This window comes from Martes martes (assembly GCF_963455335.1).
Source record: "Martes martes genome assembly, chromosome: 12".
Lineage (NCBI taxonomy): Eukaryota > Metazoa > Chordata > Mammalia > Carnivora > Mustelidae > Martes > Martes martes.
In genome coordinates, this window is record NC_137900.1 from 29,765,149 (window position 1) to 29,787,078 (window position 21,930).

Below are 21,930 nucleotides of genomic sequence, written 5' to 3' on the forward strand. Positions count from 1 at the left end.
GAAGTACACTTTGTTGTCTAATTTTGCAATAATATTTAAAAATTTTTTGGAAAGGGGCACCTGGATGTGGTTCAGTCAGTTAAGCCTCTCCTTCGGCTCAGGTCATGATCTCAGGGTCCTGGGATCAAGCCCCACAGTGGGCTCTCTGCTCAGTGGAAAGCCTGCTTCTCCCTCTCCCTGCTTCTGTTCCCTCTCTCACTGTCTCTCTCTCTGTCAAATAAGTAAATAAATAAATAAAAATCTTGAAAAGTCTAAATTTTATCTAAATTACTGTAGATCTTAAGTATATTTATATATACCTCACAAATGTATAACATTTTAGATTTTCTTGTAATTTGATATTTTACTCAAAAAGAAAATTCATTTATAATATATTTTCTTACATTTAAGAATGGATCATTGGTGTTACAAAGGAGAATTAAGATTTGCTTTCTCAATCATACCTGTTTCACTGGGAAAAGATGAAACCAATATACCAGAGATTTCCCTGACTCATGACCACGAGACATCTACTCCAAAGGAAGTGGACTAACCTCTAAGTGAAAGCAAATATGAAGAAAGCTATTTTCCCCTTGGTTTCATAGATGTTACTCATTTACCTTATTATGCCTTATTCGACAGAATGTTTTCAAGTACTCTTATAGTGCTAGCTAACTGTGGCATCAATTTGGTATCAATCATTCAGAGTTTAAACAAAAAGGAATTAAATAATTCAAACACAGATGTAGTAAGTAAATATTTCATCGAGAGAATTATACTTCTGCCTTAAAACGGAACCTCTAGATATGGCTGAACTTAGCTGTGTCACTTGTACTCATCTCGTATCAACACTAACTGAGAATAATGGTTCTGTTAAATGAGCTGGGCAGTGTACACTTACGGTAGAGAAATACTTTAAAGTGTTGAGTAACTCTTTTGAATCTCATGGTTTTTCCTGGAACAGCCGTTTGACATTTGCACTCATAGTATAATAGCATTAGCGAGTAAAACTACTATGCCCCACACGAGCCAAGCAGAGAACTAGTCACTGTATTCTTCACCACTGCCTACAGTAATAACACTGCCAGTCTCGCACAAAAATGTGTTTGAGGAAGCAGCACAAAATATTAATTTTACACTTGAAAATACTTTTTATAAAAAACGTTCTGTGTGGTGAAAAGGAAAGCATGCATACTGCACTTCTGCTGCATAACAAATCAGGATATTGTTGGGAGGAAAAGCAACTTGCAACTGTAGGAGCAGCAAGATCAACTAGCTGCCTTTTGTAACGGAAATTTACTTAAAAGAATGGCAGACAGTGGGTACTCCGAATTGAGTATTTGGCACATACTTTCTCAAAAATTAGTGAAATGACCCCTGTACCTCAAGGAAAACAAATGACAGCATTTCGTAGCCAATGATAAATTTGAGTTTTTAAGCACAAACTTGAATCTTGGAAAATTTGTTCCTGTCAGTGTGAGCTGACAGCTTCCTAATACCTAAAGACATTTCTGATGAGATTGCTGCTGACAAGAATAAAAGTGTTGATGCTAAAAAATAAACATGTCAGGGCCAGAAGATCTGCATAACTTAATAAACCAGTATCTCCCAAATGAAGCATGGGTTAAAAAGCCAGCCTACAAAATCCTGCTTGGGCAGAAGAGCTATCAAAAGTATACCACCAAAAAACCCCCAACCAAACAAAAATGTATCCCACAGACATTCAATGGGTTTGAATGTAACAGTATGAAAAGCTCATTGTTGTAATTTCAGATTCTGTGTAGCAACTAACCTTAAAACACTACCATTTTCAAATTTTGGTGAGGTATCTATTCAAGGAGAAAATCCACAATTATCTGAGATGGCTACTGCAATATTCTTGTCTTTTCCAACTATAAAATCTGTGTGAGGCTGAATTTTCATCATATACTTCAACCAAAACAACACATTGCACCAGACTGAACAGAAGCACATATGAGAACTGGCTGTCTTATGTCAAGTAATAAAGAGATGTGCAAAATATAAAACAATGCCACTCCCGTTAAATAATTTTCTTCTTGGAAAAGATCACTTTTTCATAAAAATATGCTATTTGTGTGAAGATGTAATCAATTATCTTTAAATGAAATAATAAATACTTAAAAACTTGTTTTAATTTCAAACATGGTAAAAAATATTGATAAATACAACCCACATTAAAAAAAAAAAAAGTTCATTGGGATCCTCAATAATCTTTAAGAGCATAGTGGTGCTGAGACCAAAAGTTTGAACACTGCATTTCTAATATAACGAAGCATTCTAAGAAATGGAAAAGCAAAGGTGGCTGAGAAAGTAAATGTGTATCACTTACAGCAGAAAGGCCTCATTCACAGCATCAAAGAACTCAGGCCAGAGCACTTCCTGAGGTTCATGTCCATGGTAGGTGAGAAGAGCCTCCACCAGTGGTTCAATCTCTGGCAGAGTTACAAGTGGTATACAAATTCGTGACAGGAGCCTTATTTTTTCAGGAACTATTCTACAGAAAAAATAAGAAATAATTATCCAAATCTTAGAGCCATGTGTAATTAAAGACAAAATCTTCATGCTGAAGACTGATGAAAGTTACTTGCTTTGTCCCTCACATAAAGAGGGCTAACACCACTGATGAACCTTTCTAAGAGAAATCCTCTTGGAGAACTCTCCAAGAAGAAATACTTCAGCTGAAATTTCCCTTTCAATGTCACTTACTGTCAGGACTTTGGCATAACTATCTACAGGCACTTCCAATTTACTACCCCTAAAACAGAACTCTTGAATTCCTTCCCCAAATGCTCTTTTCCCCAGTACTGCTGATCTCATTTGCTCAGGCGAAAGCCTTTCAAGGCCATCCTTGATTCCCCCTCTTTCTCATGCCCCTTACCTAATTCAGCATTGATATTGTCAACTCTTTTGACAACTTCTCTACACTCCATCACTACCCACTAATTCATCATCACCTGTGGTCTGAGTTACTGTAGAAGCCTCTTTACTTTCTCCCCAGTTCTGCCCTCATCCCTACCGTTTATCATAATAATAGTTCTCACAACCCTTTAAAAATTCAGATCACTTCACTTGTCTGCTCAAAGCCTTGCAATGGTTTCCCACCTCCAAGAAAAAGCAAAGTCTTATACTGGCTGCTGTGGCCTTCCATGATGGGGGTCGCTTCTGTTTCTCTGGCTTCATTTCCTTCTACTCTTTTTCTTACTCATCATGGCCCAGCCTTATAGGCCTCCTCCAACTACTCCAGATGAGGTCCTGCTTTTCATTCCGCCTGGAACCTACGGTTAGCTCCTTCATTTCATATAGGTTTCAGCTCAACTGTTGCCTTATGTTGACGGCATCCCTGACCATCCCATTTAAATGCACTGACCAATATGGTAGCAGTGAGCCACATGTGGCAATTTAAATTTAATTTAAATGAAATAAAATTTAAAATTCCATTTGTCTGTTGCGCCAGCCACATAACAAATGCTCAATGGGTACATGAGGCTAGTACCTTACAGTACTGGACACTGTAAATTTCCAGAACTTGTCCATAATGCAGGAAGCACCACAGGACACCAGAGCTTAACACAGAAAGTGCCCTCCCACCCCATCTATCTCTTTTATAGTTTTACTTTCCTTCAGAGTACTTTTCATTACCTGACCTATAATGTATTTATTTGTTTATTGTTCATGGTCTGTTTCTTCCTGCTAGGATATCAGCTTTATGAGGACAGGTACTTTTTTCTATTTTGCTCTCTGCACCATTCCCAGCATGCAGGAAACAACTCCTTACATATACTACATGCTCAAGAAATAGATCTTAAATGAAAAAATAAACTAGAGATCAATACAATGAAAATCTGAGATGTAGGCTATTAGATCTTTTTCTAGTTATATTCATGTATAATCATAAATGGAGAAATTTAGTCTTGTGTTTTCTGAAACACAAATGGAACCACAACGGAAAACAAAAAGCTGTCCCCCATTTTTTTTACTTGCTGCCTATTATTAAACCAATATGTATGTTTTGTAATTTGACAATGTCTTTATTTATAGGCATTTAGGTCATTTCTAATTTCTCACCATCACAGACACCACCACAGTAGGACCCTTGCACATGCCTATCTGAGACCATGTGTGAACATTTGCATATTGAATTGCACTCCGAAAGACATCCATTTTCCTTTTCCCAAACTCCAACCCAAGTGCATAATCTCCTCACAATACATTCAAATATATCTGACATTCTAACATTTTCATCATCTTAAACAAGTTTCTCCTAGAACCCTCTGACCTGTTACAACCCAGGCAGGTCACTTTTTTATTCCCTCTGTAGAGTTATCATCTTGGGATCTCTGTCCTGGGGATTTCCTTTACTTCTCTCCTAAACCCTACTTCTTTTTCTTTCTTGGTCCATTCTTCTTAAGTGGGAAAGGTACAAAAAAAGTATTTGAGACCTTGGGAAAAGGTATAAAAAAAAGTATTTGAGACCTTGTATGTCTCAAAATATCTTTATTTTATACTCCCACTTGGTTGATACTTTGGCTGAGTATAGCAATCTTATAACTTTCCAACAAAATTGTGAAGGTGTGGTCCTACTGTCTTCAAGCTTCTAGTGTTGTTCCTGAGAAGGTCCATGCTATTATGAATCTTTATCCATTATGTAAGTCCTTTTTTCACTCCCTTGAGGGTTTTGGAAATCCTCTTTGAAATTTCACACTGATGTGTTGGTATAGGATTTATTTTTATTCATTGTGCTGGGCACTCAGTAGAGCTTAAATCAGAAAATTTCTCTTCATTGTTTCTTTGTAATTTTCTATCCATTCTTTTATCTTCTCTTTCTATGAGAACACCAATCTTTTTGAATACTGAACTTCCTGGACATTTTTCTGTCCTTTCTTTATTTTTAATTTCTTGGTCTTTTGACTCTAGATTTTGAAAGAACTGTTCAAATTCATACTCCTTTTTTTTTTTTCAATATTATTTATTGAGAGAACATGAACAGGGGGAGAGGGGCAAAGTGAGAGGAAGAAGCAGACTCCCCGCTGAGCAGGGAGCCCAGCATGGGGCTTGATTCCAGGACCCTGAGATCATGATCTGAGCTGAAGGCCCACTGAGCCACCCAGGCGCTTCCCAATCTTATTGCGGTTTTCATTACTACTCTCTCATAATTAATTTACAGGAACTTTTTTTAATAGCCTTTTCTAAAAAATAGCATCCTGTTCTTATTTAATGGATATAATATTACCTTTTATTTTTATGGAGGCACTAATATTAATTTATTTGAGATATTTTCTTCGAATAATCTTTTTTATTTGTATTGCTTTCTATCTTCTCATATTATATGCTTAATATGATTTCCTTAAATATCTGGTGACCATTGCTGGTCTGCTTATATACACTTTTTATTTTTTTTTTTTGAGCTGGGTACAGAACACTTTATTGATGATACAGCACAAGATAAGTCTCCCTGAGCCTTTCTCCTTCTTCAGGAGGTCTGGGATAGAAACTGTGTAGAGATCTGGAGATTCTCAGTGTGTTGAAGTTTAAAGATTAAACTTTAAAAATTATTGAGAATACCAAAGAGCTTTTGTTTATGAGGTTGTAACTTTCAACATTTATGATGTTTGAAATTAAAGCAGAGACACCTGAAAATACCAACTCACTAAAAGTAACAATGATAAACTCATTAGATGTTAACATAACAACTAGATTTTATAAGACAAAGAAACAGTAAGAAGAGTGGCACTCATTTGAATGTTTGTAATCTTACTATATGGTCTGAAGGAAGACACTTGGATTCTTGTATACATTTCTGTATTCAATCTGTTGCACTATGTTTTGAACAAAGTATATGAAGAGAGCTTAGCCCCACACAGATATGTAGTTGTAAAAGGCAGGGGTATTTTAATAGCCTCTTCATATAACTACGCATATTATCTTTGACAAGACCAAAACTCACCAAGCACTGCCCACCCCCCCCAACCCCCCACTACAAGCCTGTCTATGAATGCAGGTACAGCTGCCCATCGTGGGTCTAGGGTATTGGAGATGGGTAGTCTTTACCATGATAACAGCTGAAATTTAGTGTCAAAGGCATCCCCTCAAAGCAGCAAGTCTTCAAGAGACTCCAGAGTTCCAAAACAGTTACATCAGGCAGAGTCTCTCAGTAAAATTTTGGTCTAGGTAAAGAGGTGGACTCCAGGCCCTTCATACTCCATTATCCTCCCCGACATCCCCCTCTGATCTCTTGTATTAAAATGGAAAAACAAGGGACACCTGGGTGGCTCAGTCGATTAGGCATCTGGTCAGGATCCTGGGGTCCTGGGACTGAGTCCCGCACTGGGCTCCCTGCTTGGTAGGAAGCTGCTTCTCCCTCTGCCTGCTCTGCCTGCTGGTCCCCTGCCTGTGCTCTCTCTGACAAATAAACAAAATCTTAAAAATAAATAAATAAATAAATAAATGGGAAAAAACAAAACCAAAATACTCCACCTTCTTACTTTCCACTTCTCTGTCCTTTTGTACTTTATCCCAGGAGAACTATTTGGCTCAATCTTTGAAGTCATTATTTGCTATTCAGCTCTAGCTCCTATTCAGCCTTTTATTTTTTCCTCTAAGTCCTTTTTTAGAAATGTAACCAATTTATTAGTATTTTAAGGATTTGTTAGTTTCTCTTATTATTCTTAGGACAATTAATTTTATCCCTTTAAAAAAAAAAACACTTGCCCAACATAATGCATTTAATTAGTATATTTGTATCTTCTGTTCCGTTGCATTTAGTTCATTTTTCTTCATGGTACTAGTTCTCCATGAATATCTGGTGATTTTTGTTTGTTTGCTCTTTCTGGGATTTGGGATTCCCCATTAGCCTCTCTTTTTACTATAGCCTCCCCTGGTACTTGTGGGGAAGGTTGAGATGTAGTGCTGGTTGGGGTTGCCAATAAACCACATTCTGCACATCAGAGCATCCTCAGAACTGTTGGAAATTAATAGCCATTTGGTGCTTATTTCTCCAAATCTTTCTCCCTCCTTCCTGTTAGAAACAGGACATTTCTGTCATCTCTTGTTTGAAGGCAGTGGATAAGGAGGAGTGTAGGGAGCCAGCTTCTGTGAATTCCAAGAGTCCAACAAGCTGTTTTGTTGGCTGCCACATGCACTCCTGCTCCATGAATCCACCCCAATGTTACTTGTACCTTTGCAGTAGTACTCTCCTGCAAGCTTTTTGGGCTGTGATGTTTCCCTTCAAAAATATCTTACTATCTGCCATTTGAAGCCTTTCTTGTAATTTGTGGGTCATCAAATGCTCCCTTGTTTTACAGTATTATATACTTAATTAATAAAATTCACCCATGATTTCTAGGAGTTGGAGTATAAAGTGAATGCTATGCCACATGTGCACCTAGTTCATCACTTGATTTATTCTCCTGCATTACATTTTCATCTTATTCTCTCCTGATTATGAGAGCCACTATTCTTCAGAGGTCTTACACTTTATTATTATTATTTTTAATTTATTTATTTTAATTTGTCGGGGGGTGGAGAGAGAGAACACAAGTGAGAGCATGCACGTGAGTGGGGAGAGGGGCAGAGAGAACTGCCAAGCAGACTCCCCATCAAGCGAGCCCGATGATGTGGGGCTTGACACCACAACCCATGAAGATCATGAGATCATGACCTGAGCCGAAAACAAGTTAGATGCCTAAGTGACTAGGCCCCCCAGGTAGCCCAGGTCTTGTACTTTAATCTTCAGAATCTGGCCAAGTACTCTGCATCAGAGATACTCCAAAAATACGATGCTCAGAATCAGCAGCATCAGCAGCATCAGCATCCCTATGAGTAGGGCCAAGAAACCTGCTTGTTAACATCTTTCTTAAAAAATTTTATTTATTGGGGCGCCTGGGCGGCCCAGTCGTTAAGTGTCTGCCTTCGGCTCAGGTCATGATCCCAGAGTCCTGGGATCGAGCCCCGTGTCAGGCTCCCTGCTCAGTGGGGCACCTGCTTCCCTCTTTCTCTGTCAAATAAATAAAATCTTTAAAGATGTTTATTTACTTTTGCGAAATAGAGTGTGAGAGAGAGAGGGTGTGTGTGTGTGCAAGAGAGAGCATGAGCAGGGGGAAGGGGCAGAGGGAGAAGCAGCCTCCCTGCTGAGCAAGGAACCCCATACAGGACTCAGTCCCAGGACCCTGGGATCACGACCTGAGCCAAAGGCAGATGGTTAACCAACTGAGCCACCCAGGTGCCCCTCTGCTTGTTAACATCTTAACATAAGATGATCCTCATGATACTGAAGCCCGAGAAATGCTGCTCTACACTACTTCTTCAGTAGCAGTCCCTAGAATAAGATATCAATCTCTAGTAATAATCTGAATACTTTAAGGAGACATGATAGAACGTATTTAAGATTTTTATGTTGGTTAATTCCTATAAATTTTCTGTTGAGCTGTATTATTTTCTTGGTAACCAACTGTAAAATTCTCACAGAAATGAAGTTTTGTCAAACTACACAATGACTTATTCTTATGTGTGAACATTTTGTCTCTTTCCCTCTATGATCACCTTTTCTAAAACTCACTTCTTGTTCTGTTCCACTTTCCTAAATGACCCCAGTCTCTTCAACAACAGATATCTTCCGCAGCGCTCTACCATCTTTCTCTAACCCACCACCAAGGTGGATTTAGATCTAAAAATAATTAATGTTTTCAAGTTCATCATCTAAGTTTAACAAAAAGAGGGATTTAGCTTGAGCTATAAATACCTAAAATTTTTGGAATTTATGAACTTACTGGGTAGGATAGAAGAAAGGAGAGTTGGTGTGTATGTGTGGAATGTTTTTTGTGTGTATTTTGCACAGAATCTAGCAGAATATTTTGCATAAACTAAGGGCTCTGTGGATGTTTGAGAAATGGAAAAATAGTTTTGTGTACTCATAGTAAATCCAAAACTCTGAAATAAAGAAGCAAGGAGGCAGTGCTTCTATCTTCTACCCTTCAGCAATCCTCCTCTCTAAAAGACCTGTATGTGCAACTTCTCTCTCATTACCTTTAAAGTCTTACATTCTCGGGATGCCTGGGTGGCTCAGTCGGTTAAGCCGCTGCCTTCGGCTCAGGTCATGATCCCACGGTCCTGGGATCAAGTCCCACATCGGGCTCCTTGCTCAGCAGGGAGCCTGCTTCTCCCTCTGCCTCTGCCTGCCACTCTGCCTGCTTGTGCTCTCTCTATGACAAATAAATAAGTAAAACCTTAAAAAAAAGAAAAAAAAGTCTTACATTCTCTAGTTACCTTAAAAGAGAGGAGTCAGAGTTTATCACTGGCTACTAGGTGTGTGGAAAAGACAATCCTGGCACCAAGGGCATTTATCAAGCACTGATGTTTATGGGCTGCAGATTGTATCTGCCAATTAGGCTGAAAAGGTCCAAGAGAATTTTCCTGAAAAATTCTAAAGTGTCATATAAATTTCAGCAGCTCTTGGTTCTACCAAAATGCAGGGAAGGTCAACTTCTGAAGGGCTTCAAAGTGCTCACAGCCTTCACGGCTCCCTCTTTTGGTCTAAAGCTTGCCAGAGTGTGGAGGTCCCACTTCGTCTATAGTTATGCAACACTTTCCAGACTGGATTACGCTAAGCATTATGTCTTGATTGATTGCCAGAGCAGCACTTCCAAATGATTTTTGCACAAAAATTCAACTGCAGAAGGCTCAACAGTAACCATATACTGCTGGAAATATCATTCCCATGTGGCTATACTGAAGCTTCCAAGCCATCTGCAGCAAACCATAGAACTACAAGATAAACGGATGATGCTCAGAAAACCCAGAATGTCATTCCTTCTGGACAGTTTAAAGCAAAGAACAGGAGATAATTTAAACATTCTGTCACTGAATTGTTGATTTTAGTTGGTGGCAAGTGAAATTCTATTTAAAATGCTATGACAAGACCATTTATCAGGCCTCTAAAAATAATGTAAAAGAAAACCAAACAGATTTTCCTTTTTTTTTTGTTCCTCTGACATTTTATGCATTGAAGTTATGAGATTAATTCTATATTTTATACAAGACTTTTGGGTCTTTTGAAATGAACTCTGAAGATTAAAGTAGTAGGTGCTTGGGTGGCTCAGTCAGTTAAGTGTCTGCCTTTGGCTCAGGTCATAAACCCAGGGCAATGGGATCAAGTCCCATATCAGGCTCCCTGTTCAGTGGGGAGTCTGCTTCTCCCTCTGCCCCAACCCCCACTTGTGCTCACTCTCTCTCTCTCTTGCAAAAGTAAATAAATAAAATCTTTAAAAAATTTTAAGTAGAAAAAAATGAAAAAAAAAAAAGTACAGATGCCCTCTGTTAAAAATAAAGAGAAAAACAATTGCATTGCTTATATGGTGTTTAAGTTTGAGAGGCTCTTGGTGGCTTGAATATTTTAAGTCTTCCTAGGGGAAGGAAAGTAATGAGCAAATTTGTGTCTCATAAATAGGGGAATATCTATAACCAAGTATACCAGAAAATAGTGTGCCTAATCTACTATATTCTTACTCAACTTTTTTGACTTTTAAATCTTAAAAATGTACAGAAAACTTCAGGTATGTATATAGTAGGAGAAATTTATATATTATAATGATGCGTATTATAGTTATATAACTTATGATAGCAACAACTATAATGGGTCCAGCATGTTTGGCAACTCTTTCAAATGTTATCATGATGCCATTCCACTACCTGATTTCATGAAATGTCTCTACTTGATACAAGAAAGTACACTTGGTTGGACTTAACAATTCACTAGAGAACTGTAGATGTGGAGTTCTGAGTCTCACATAAGCTTTAAGGGATCCAGGATCTTTTATGGATAGAGAACAGAACTTCCTGATTTGAGGTCTTAAAAGTAGGACTTTAAAAGCTCATAAAGAAACATAAAGAATGCTGAGCATCAAATTGCTTTTTAAATTCAATTTATACTTATCTTCTGATAAGTATAAATTAACTTAATTCAAGAGACTGAATTTCTCTAAAAAAATCAACACATTCAAAAAAATACCTGTAAGACATTCCTTGCTGAATTCTAGAATTCATTCAAAAATTAAGACTCCATAGTAAAAATTATTCAAAAGAGCAAATTAGGAATGTATGAGATATGCCAGTGTCCAGAGGACATTCTACTAATGGAAGCATCTCATACTCTTGGTAAATTCAGTTAAGAATTTTACTAATTACATCACTAACTTGCTTTGACTAAAGTTAGAGTTTTTAAACTACTAATCAAGTTAATCACTGCTGTATGCTTGCCGCTACCGCCAGCTGGAGTGCCAGTGTGGACACCCTTCAGTAAATTTTGCTCTGTACCAGGGAATATGGGGAATATGTGCATATTGTTTGAAGAATACACATCCTTACTGAAGAAACAATCGTAAATTTGGGAATGAACATGCCCCACAAAATGATCCAATCTGGCACGAATGGAAATTTTTCAGATGCAAAGAGAGTATTAGCTAATAGCTTCCAGGAGGCTTTCCTAATTGTGGTCAGTAGAGTTTAGATGCTTTTCTGAACTGCTACCCTCTCCTGTCTGAGGGTGAGAAAATGAAAAGCACACATTCTGATGAAAGAATCTGAAAGACCAGTAAAATGAAATAATGGGTACAGTGCAAAAAGATCTAAATAAAGGGGAAAAACTGCAGAGAGGAATAAATACTAAGCAATCTGAGGATGATTAAAGATGATTGTTTTTTCATGAACTACACCTGCTATTTTGGAAAGAAGAACCTGAGACAGGAAATGATTCTTTTATTATGAATAGTATCTTTTAATTTTCAGGATTTTACTAGCTAAAACTGTATTTACATTTTTTTAAGTTTAATTATAAAATTGTAAGAAAAACCTAGGGAATTATTAATAACATTAACTGGGTACTCACTGCCAAGATTTTACAAAGCTAACATTTTATTGGTATTTTCAGTTCAGGTTTTAAAGAAATGAAAATGTTTCAATTACAGTTGAAATACCCTTCTCCTGTCCCATTTCCTCTTCTCCTTCCTAGGAGCTGGCAATCCCCTAACATTGTGAGTCCTTTCTGTCTAGTTTTAACACTTTTACTTTATATGTTTGTGTTGTTTTAGGACATTATGCGTGTCTTTTTGCAACTTCCTTGCTATGGGTCTATGTGTTTGGCTTTATATCAGTACCAAAGAGACTTAATGATTATAGTTTTGAGTTATGTTTTCAAATCCAGAAGTGTTAGGCCTCTATCTGTTTTTCTTTTCAAGGTTTTTGGCTGTTTGGGGCCTTCTATACGAATTTTAGGGCCTTTTTCCCCCATTTCTGCAAAAGAAAAATGCGATTTGGATTTTAATAGGACTACACTGTATTTATGGACTGCCTGGGGTAGTATGGACACTTAAACAATATTAAGTCTTCTAATACCTCAACACAGAATGCCTTTTCATTTATTTGTGTCACACTTAATTTTTTTCAGCAATGTTTTATAGTTTGCAGCATACGAGTCTTTTATATCCTTGATTAAGTTTATTCCTAGGGGAAAAAAAAAGTTTATTCCTAGATTTTTTGTTCTTTTTGATATTATAATGGGCTTTTAAAAAAATGTCTTATTAGACTGCTGTTAGTGTATAAAAACACAACTGAGGGGCGCCTGGGTGGCTCAGTGGGTTAAAGCCTCTGCCTTCAGCTCAGGTCATGATCTCAGGGTCCTGGGAGCGAGCCCCACATTGGGCTTTCTGCTCAGCAGGGAGCCTGTTTCCCCCTCTCTCTCTGCCTGACTCTCTGCCTACTTGTGATCTCTGTCTGTCAAACAACAGATAAAATCTTTAAAAAAAAACCCACACAATTGATATTTAAGTATTGATTTTGCATCCTGTAACTTTATTCAAATCATTTATTAGTTCTAACAGGTTTTTCTGTGGAGTCTTAAGGTTTTTCTATGTATAAGATCATGTCATTTACAAACGGTAAACTGTCCCTTAAAATTCGGATGCCTTGAGGGGCGCCTGCGCGGTGCAGTTCATTAAACATCCAGCTATTGGTATGGGCTCAGGTCCTGACCTCAAGGTCGGGAGATCAAGCCCCACAGGGCTCCATGCTCAGTGTGGAGTCAGCTTGGGACTCTCCTCCCTCTGTCCCTTCCCCCTGCACACTCTCTCTCATTTTCTTTCTAAAAAAAAAAACAATCAATCTTAAAAAAAGTTAGGGGGGGGTGCATCTTGGTGGCTCAGTCGGTTAAGCATCTGCTTTCACCTCAGGTCATGATCCCAGATCCTAGGATGGAGTCCCACATCAGGCTTCCTGCTCAGCGGGGTGTCTGCTTCTTCCTCTCCTTCTGCCTCTGCACCCCCCTCATGCTCTGTCTCTCTCTCTTTCTCTCAAATAAAGAAATAAAATCTTTTTAAAAAAATTAAAACAAATTTTGGATGCCTTGGGGCGCCTGGGTGGCTCTGTCAGTTCTAAGTATCCTACTCTTGGTTTCTGCTCAGGTCATGATCTCAGGGTGATGGGACTGAGAGTCAGGTCTACCCTCAGCTCAGAGTCTGCTGAAAACTCTCCCTCTCGCCCCACCCCCACCCTCCTCCCATGTGCACTCTCTCTCTAAATAAATAAATAAAATCTTAAAAAAAAATCATAAAATAAAATTTGGATGCCTTTTATTTCTTTGTCTTGCCCAATTTCTCCAGTACTTCCAGTATTCTGTTAAAAAGAAGTGGTAAGAGAGGGTATCCTTGCTTTGTTCCTGATTTTAGAAGGAAAAAATTTTGGTCTTTCACCATGAAGGATGATGTTAGCTATAGGCTTCTCACACATGATCTTTATTTTGTTGAAGCAATTTCCTTGTATTCCTAATTTGCTGAATGTTCTTATCACGAAAGGGTGTTGAATTTTATCAAACATTTTTTTCTGATTTAACTGAAATTATCATGATGTGGTTTTTTTCTGTCATTTGGCTAACATGGTGTATTACACTAATTGTTTTTTGTATCTTGAATCATTTTTGCATGCTAGGAATAAATCCCACTTGATCATGATGCACAATCTTTTTAGTGTATTGCTGACATTGGTTTGCTTGTATACTGATGAGGATTTTTACACATCATCAATATTCATCATAAATATTGGCCTATAGTTTTCTTCTACTGTCTTTCTCTGCCTTTGGTTTCATGGTAACGCTGGCCTCATAAAATGAGTTTTGAAATGTACCCCTCCTCTTCGATTACTTCAGAGAGTTTGAGAAGGATTGGTGTTAATTCTTTAAATATTTGGTAGAATACTCTAGCGAAACCATCTGGTCCTGGGCTTTTCTTTGTTGGAAAGTTTTTGATTAGTGATTTAGTCTCCTTCCTGTATAGATTTGTTCAGATTTTTTAAAATTTATGATTCACTCTTAGTAGGTTGTATGTTTATAAAAAAGATAACCATATCTTCTAGGTCATCCAATTTGTTACAATGTAATTGTTCATAGTAGTCTCATTCTATTTTTTTAAATTTCTTATTTAAATTCAATTTAATTAACATATATTGTATTCTTAGTTTCAGAGGTAGAATTTAGCAATTCATCAGTTGCATACAATACTCAGTGAGCATTACCTCAAGTGCCCTCCTTAATGCCCATTATCCAATTACCCCCATTTGCCCACCCCCCTCCCCTGCAGCAGCTCTCAGTGTGTTTCCTATAATTAAGTCTCTTATGATTTCCTCCCTTTGTTTTGTCTCATATTAATTTTTTCCCTTCCCCTATGTTCATCTGTTTTGTTTCTTAAATTCCACATATGAATGAAATCATATGGCATTTGTGCTCCACTGACTTATCTCGCTTAGCATAATGTCCTCTAGTTCTATCCACATTGTTGCAAATGGCGAGCCTTTTTGATGACTAATATTCCACTGTATGTATGTATGTGTGTGTATATATATATATATATATATAGATATAGATATATATATTCTTTATATATAAATTCATCTGTCAATGGACAGCTGGGCTCTTTCCATAGTTTGGCTATTGTGGACATTGCTATTATAAATACTGGAGTGCGTGCACCACTTCACATCACTATGTTTGTATCCTTTACATAAATACCTAGTAGTGCAATTGGTGGATCATAGGGTAATTCCATTTTTAACTTTTTTTTTTAAAGATTTATTTATTTATTTATCTGACAGACAGAGATCACAAGTAGGCAGAGAGGCGGAGGGGAGACAGGCTCCCTGCTGAGCAGAGAGCCCGATGCGGGGCTCCATCCCAGGATCCTGGGATCATGACCTGAGCCAAAGGCAGAGGCTTTAACCCACTGAGCCACCCAGGTGCCCTCTATTTTTAACTTTTTGAGGAACTTTCATACTCTTTTCCAGAGTGGATGCACCAATCTGCATTTCCACCAAAAGCATAAGACAGTTTCCCTTACTCTGCATCCCTGCTAACATCTGGTGTTTTCTGACTTGTTAAATTTAGCCATTCTGACTGGTGTGAGGTCATTTTGGTATTGATTTGTATTTCTCTGATGTCAAGTGATGTTGAGCATTTTTTCATGTATCTGTTGGCCATTTGTATGTCTTCTGTGAAGAAATGTCTGTTCATCTCTTCTGCCCATTTCTTGACTAGATTTTTTGTTTTGGGGGTGTTGAGTTCAATTTTTTTATAGATTTGGTATACTAGCCTTTACCTGACAAGACACTGGCAAGTATCTTCTCGCATTTAGTAGGGTTGCCTTTTAGTTTTGCTGACTGTTTCTTCTGCTGTCATGAAGTCCCAATAGTTGATTTTTGCCTTTGTTTCTCTTGCTTTTGGAGATGGTCTGGCAAGAAGCTGCTGTAACTTAGGTCAAAAATTCCTCTAGGAATTTGATGGATTCATACCTTGCATTTAGGTCTCTCATCTATTTTGAATTTATTTTTGTGTGTGGCATAAGAAAGTGGTCTGGTTTCATTCTTCTGCATGTGGCTATCCAGTTTTCCCAACACCATTTGTTGAAGAAACTGTCTTTTATCCATTGGATATTCTTACCTACTTTGCTGAAGATTAGTTGACCATAGATTTGAAGATCCACTTCTGGGTTCTCTACTCTGTTTCACTGATCTATGTGTCTGTTTTTGTGCCAGTACCATACTGTTTGGATGATTACAGTTTTGTAATACTGCTTCAAGCCCAGAATTGTGATGCCTCCAGTTTTGATTTTCTTTCTTTCTTTCTTTCTTTTTTTTTTTTTAAGATTTTATTTATTTGACAGACAGATCACAAGTAGGCAGAGAGGCAGGCAGAGAGAGAAGGGAGGAAGCAGGCTCCCTGCTGAGCAGAGAGCCCGATGCGGGGCTCGATCCCAGGACGCTGGGATCATGACCTGAGCTGAAGGCAGCGGCTTTAACCCACTGAGCCACCCAGGCACCCCGATTTTCTTTTTCAACATTACTTTGACTATGTGAGGTCTTTTCTGCTTCCATACAAATTTTAGAATTTTTTCCAGCTCTGTGAAAAATATTGATGGTATTTTGATAGGGATGCTCTGGAAGTGTAGACTGCTCTGGGTAACATAACATTTTAACAATATTTATTCTTCTAATCCATGAGCATTTCTTTTGTGTCTTCCTCAATTTCTTTCATAAGTGTTCTATAGTTTTCAGAGTACAGATCCTTTACATCTTTGGTTAGGTTTATTCCTAAGTATCTTATGGCTTTTGGTGCCATTATACAATGGGATCGATTCCTTGATTTCTCTTTCTTCTGCCTCATTGTTATTGTATAAAACTGCAACTAATTTCTGGGTATTGATTTTATATCTTGTGATTTTGCTGAATTCCTCTATCAGTTCTAACAATCTCTGGACGGAGTCTTTAGGGTTTTATAGAATATCATGTCGTCTGTGAAGAATGAAAGTTTGATTTCTTCTTCGCCAATTTGGATACCTATTATTTATTTTTACTGTGTGATTGCTGAGCCTAGGACTTCCAGTATTATGTCAAACAACAGTAGTGAGAGTGGACACCCCTTCTCTGACCTTAGGAGGAAAGGTCTCAGTTTTTCCCCACTGAGGATGCTATTTGCTGTGGGCTTTTCACATATGGCTTTCATGAAACTGAGATATGTTCCCTCTATCCCTATACTGCAGAGTTTTTATCAAGAAAGGATGCTGTATTTTGTCAAATGCTTTTTCTGCAGCTATTAAGAGAATCATATAGTTGCCATCCTTTCTTTTATTAATATGGTGTATTATGTTGATTGATTTGTGAATGTTGAGCCACCCTTGCAGCCCAGTAATAAAACCCATTTGGTTGTGGTGAATAATCCTTTTAATATACTGTTGGATCACATTAGCTAGTAATCTTGTTGAGAATTTGTGGATCCATGTTCTTCAAGGATATTGGTCTGTAATGCTCCTTTTGGGTGGGTTTTTTTTTTTGTTTTGTTTGTTTTTTTTGTTTTTGTTTTTTTTTTTTTTGTTTTGGGATCAAGGTAATGGTGGACTCATAGAATGAGTTCGGAAGTTTTCCTTCTATTTCCTTTTTTTTTTTAAACAGCTTCAGAAGAATAGTATTAACTCTTCTTTAAATGATTGGTAGAATTCCCCTGGGATGCCATCTGACCTCTAGACTCTTGGTTTTTGGAAGATTTGTAATTAGTGATTCAATTTCTTTGCTGGTTATGGGTCTGTTCAGGTTTTCTACTTCTTCCTGTTTCAGTTTTGGTAGTTTATATGTTCATATGTAAGAATGCATCCATTTCTTACAGCCTGCCTAATTTGTTAATTGTTCATAATATTCTCTTATAATTGTTTGTATTTCTTAGATGTTGGTTGTGATAAGCCCCTCTTTTGTTCATGATTTTATTTATCTGGGTCCTTTTCCTGTTCTTTTTGATAAGTCTGGCTAGGGGTTTATCAATCTTATTCTTTCAAGGAATCAGCTACTAGTTTCTTTGGTCTGTTTTTTTTGTTTCTCTGATTTCTATATCATTGGTTTCTGCTCTAATATTTATTATTTCTCTTCTCCTGCTAGATTTAGGCTTTATTTGCTGTTCTTTTTCCAGCTCCTTTAGGTATAATGTTAGGTTGTGTTTTTGAGATTTTTCTTCTTCAGAAAGGACTGTTTGCGATAAACTTCCCTCTTAGGATCACCTTTGCTGCATCCCAAAAGGTTCTGAACTGTTGTTTTCATTTTCATTTGCTTCCATGTATTTTTTTTAAGTTCTTCTTTAATTTCTTGGTTGACCCATTAATTATCTAGTAGGGTGCTCCTTAACCTGCATGTATTCACAGTCCTTCCAAAATTTTTCTTATGATCGAGTTCAAGTTTTAAAGGACTGTCATCTGAAAATATGCATGGTATAATCTCAATCTTTTTGTACCAGTTGAGACCTGATTTGTGACCCATTATGTAATCTATTCAGGAGAATATTCCATGTGCACTCCAGAAGAATGTGTATTCTGCTGCTTTAGGATGAAATGCTCTGAATATACCGTAAAGTCCATCTGATCCAGTGTTGTCATTCACGGCCCTTGTTTTCTTGTTGATCTTCTGCTTCGATGACCCGTCCATTGCTGTGAATAGGGTGTTAAAGTCCCCTACTGTTACCGTATTATTATCAATCAGTTTCTTTAACTTTGTTAGTGACTGGTTTATCTATTTGGCTGTTCCCATTTTAGGGGCATAAATATTTATAATTATTAGCTCTCCTTGTTGGATAGATTCTTTTATTATGACACAGTATCCTCCTTCATCTCTTATTATACTCTTTGGTTTAAAGTCTAGTTTGTCTGATATGAGAATAACTACTCGGGCTTTCTTTTGATGTTCATTGGCATGAAAAATGGTTCTCCAACTCCTCTAGAGTTGGAGACTCTCCAACTCCTCTAGAGTTCCATCTAGAGGTGTCTTTGGGCCTAAAATGAGTCTCTTGTAGACAGCATATGGATGAGTCTTATTTTTTTGTTTCTGTTTTTGTTTTAGTTTTTTTAAGTCCAATCCGATACCCTATATCTCTTGATTGGGGCATTTAGCCCATTTACATTCAGAGAAACTAGTAAAAGATACGAATTTAGTGCCACTGTATTACCTGTGACATTACTGTTTCTGTCTGTTGTCTCTGTTACTTTCTGGTCTTTACTACTTTTGGACTCTTCTTTCAAAGGATCCCCTTTAGTATTTCTTGCAGGGCTGGTTTAGTGTTTATAAATTCCTTTAATTTTTGTTTATCCTGGAAACTCTCTATCTCTCCTTCTGTTCTGAATGACAGCCTTGCTGGATAAAGTATTCTTGGCTGCATATTTTTGCCATTTAGCACATTGAATATATCATACCAGTCCTTTCTGGCCTGTCAGGTCACTGCAGACAGATCTGTTGCTAACCTTATGTGTCCATCCTTATAGGTTAAGGACCTCTTGTCCAGAGCTGCTTTCAGAATTTCTCTTTATCTTTGAAATTTGCAAGTTTCACTATTATATGTTGAGTTACTGACCTATATTTATTGATTTTGGGGGGTGGGGGTTCCTCTCTGCATCCTGGACTTGAATGCCTGTTTCCTTCCCTAATCTAGGGATTCTCAGATATACATATAGTTCTCAGCTATAATTTGTTCAAATAACCCTTCTGCCCTTCTCTCCCTCTCTGCATCTTCTAGAACCCCTGTTATCTGGGTATTATTTCACTTTATGGAATCGCAGAGTTCTCAAAGTCTCCCTTCCTGATCCAATAGTTGTCTTTGTCTCTTCTTTTCAGCTTCCTTATTTTCCATCATTTTATCTACTGTATCACAGAGTCTCTCTTCTTCCTCATTTATCCTCACCTTGAGGGCCTCCATTTGGGACTGCATCTCAGTAACAGCATTTTTAATTTCAGTCTGACTAGATTTCAGTTCCTTTATTTCTTCAGTAAGGGATTCTCTCGTGTCTTCTATGCTTTCTTCAAGCCCAGCTAGTATCTTTGTAATCACTGTTTTAAATTCTAGTTCAGACATCTTACTTACATCCATACTGATTAAATTCCTGGCAGTGAGTACTACCTCCTGTTCTTTCCTTTGGGGTAAAATTCTCTGCCTTATCATTTTGTTCAGAAAAGAACAGAACAAAGAGAGAGAAAAGACAACAATAAAAACCACAGAAAAAGAACAAAGCAGAAGAAAACAAAAAAACAAAACAAGAAAAAAAATCAAATAGGAAACAAAACAATAAAACAAAAAACTAGATCCTGGGTGTATTTTGGTCTGCTTGTTGAAAGAAACTAGATCCCAAAACAGGAAAGAAAGAGAAACTTATATATATACAAAAATAAGATACAATGAAAGGAAGCCAAAAATTACATATATAACACATTCACACACACACCATATATATATATATATTTAAAAAGTAAAAAAAAAGAACTGAAAAAATAAAATAGCTAAAAAACAACAACAACAAAACCCTGAAAGACTAAAGAATTAAAAAACCTATGTTTTCTCCAAGAGCTGAAGCTTTGCAGTTCTCTATGATGAGTAAAGGGTGCAGCCAGTTGCTCCTGCTGGTCTTCTGAGGAAGGGGCCTGTTGGGCTAATTTTCAGGTGCTCTTGCCCTGGTAGAAATAGGTCTCTCTTGCCAGGGGGCCCTGCTCAGTGTAAGCAGCTCCAGATTACACAAGGTTGCACTGTTTTGGTCCCTGAGGGCTTTCATCACAGATAGGCAGGATGAGTATGGCGGTGCCCACTCTTTACCCCTGGAGCTGAAAGTTCTTGGCCTCTAGTTTTCAGTGAGCCCTCACAGAAACATAGTCAATCACTCTTGTCTCCCTGGTTTCTGTCAGAACTCTGTTCACCCAGCCTGTGACTGAGCATTTTTATCTCAGGCAAGCTCTGAGTTTCAAGTCTCCAAATTTTATGTACTCCTGCAGCACAGACCCATGCTGTTCCTCCTCCGGGACGGAGGGGAGTAGTCTCCCCTACGCCTCTGCCCTCGCTGGGCCCTTGCCAGGGGAGTGGCTGGAGGACCCTGCAAAGGTTTGTGGCTTATGGCAACACAGAGCAGAAAGCTGGCACTTAGATTCACTGTTTTCAGCCAGCTTCCCCATTCCAATGTCTGGGAACTCTGCTGCCCTCAGGCACCCCCATTCTTCTTCTAACACTGGGGATCCTGAGACTATGCTGTCCCACCTGGGATTCTGCCCCACTTCGCTACCTGAGCACCTTTAAGCCAGGGGTCTCCCTGACTGTAGCAGACTTCCAGAAGTTCTGATTTTGTGTTCCACTGCTTAAAATACTTTGCAGTGGCCTCCTTAAACTGGTTCCCTCTCCTCCACCTTGTCCTCCGATATTTCACCCTGGATTCAAGTCTCCACTACTTCTACCTTCCAAAAAGCAGTTGCTTTTCTATTTGTAGAATTGCAACACTTCTTTTCTCAGATGTCCAATTGACTTTGCAGGTGTTCAGAACAATCTGATAATTATCTAGCTAATTCCAACGACCAGACGAACTTAGGGTTCCCTACTCCTCTGCAATCTTAACTGCTCCTCCATAGTCTCTTACTCTTTTTATTTCTGTGCCACCAGTTGTAATGTCTTCTCTTTCATTTCTGGTATTTGTTGAGTCTTCTCACTGATTTTCTTAGTCTAGTTAAGGGTTTGTCAATTTTCTTGATCTTTTAAAAACAATTCTTTTTCTTCTATTCTCTCCTTAGTTTACTTCTGTTGTAATCTTTATTATTTCATTCCTTTTGCTATCTTTGGGTTTAGTTTGTTCTTTTTCTAGTTCCCTGAGGTATAAAATTAGGTTGCTGATTTCAGATCTTTTTAAAAGAAGGTATTTACTGCTACATACTTTCCTCTTAGTACTAGTTTTCTCTCATCCTATTCTTTTTGGTACACTGTGTTTTCATTTGTCTCAACATATTTTCTTTTTTTGTTTTTAATGGCTTTTATTTATTTGAGCACCTGGGTGGCTCGGTTTTTTAGGTGACTGCCTTTGGCTCAGGTCATGATCCCAGAGTACCAGGATCGAGTCCCAC

At 37.9% G+C, this 21,930-nt stretch overlaps 1 protein-coding gene across 1 annotated transcript in view; it reads right to left on the bottom strand.

Annotated features, from left to right (window-relative positions):
* FANCC (FA complementation group C) overlaps window positions 1-21,930 on the bottom strand; it is a gene marked incomplete at its 5' end in the record, with an annotated part of 176,325 nt that overhangs the window by 63,809 nt on the left and 90,586 nt on the right. Inside the window, one exon of the mRNA XM_080819948.1 lies at window positions 2,330-2,494. Coding sequence (XP_080676074.1) covers window positions 2,330-2,494 — 165 coding nt within the window. The remainder of the gene's footprint in view (window positions 1-2,329; window positions 2,495-21,930) is intronic.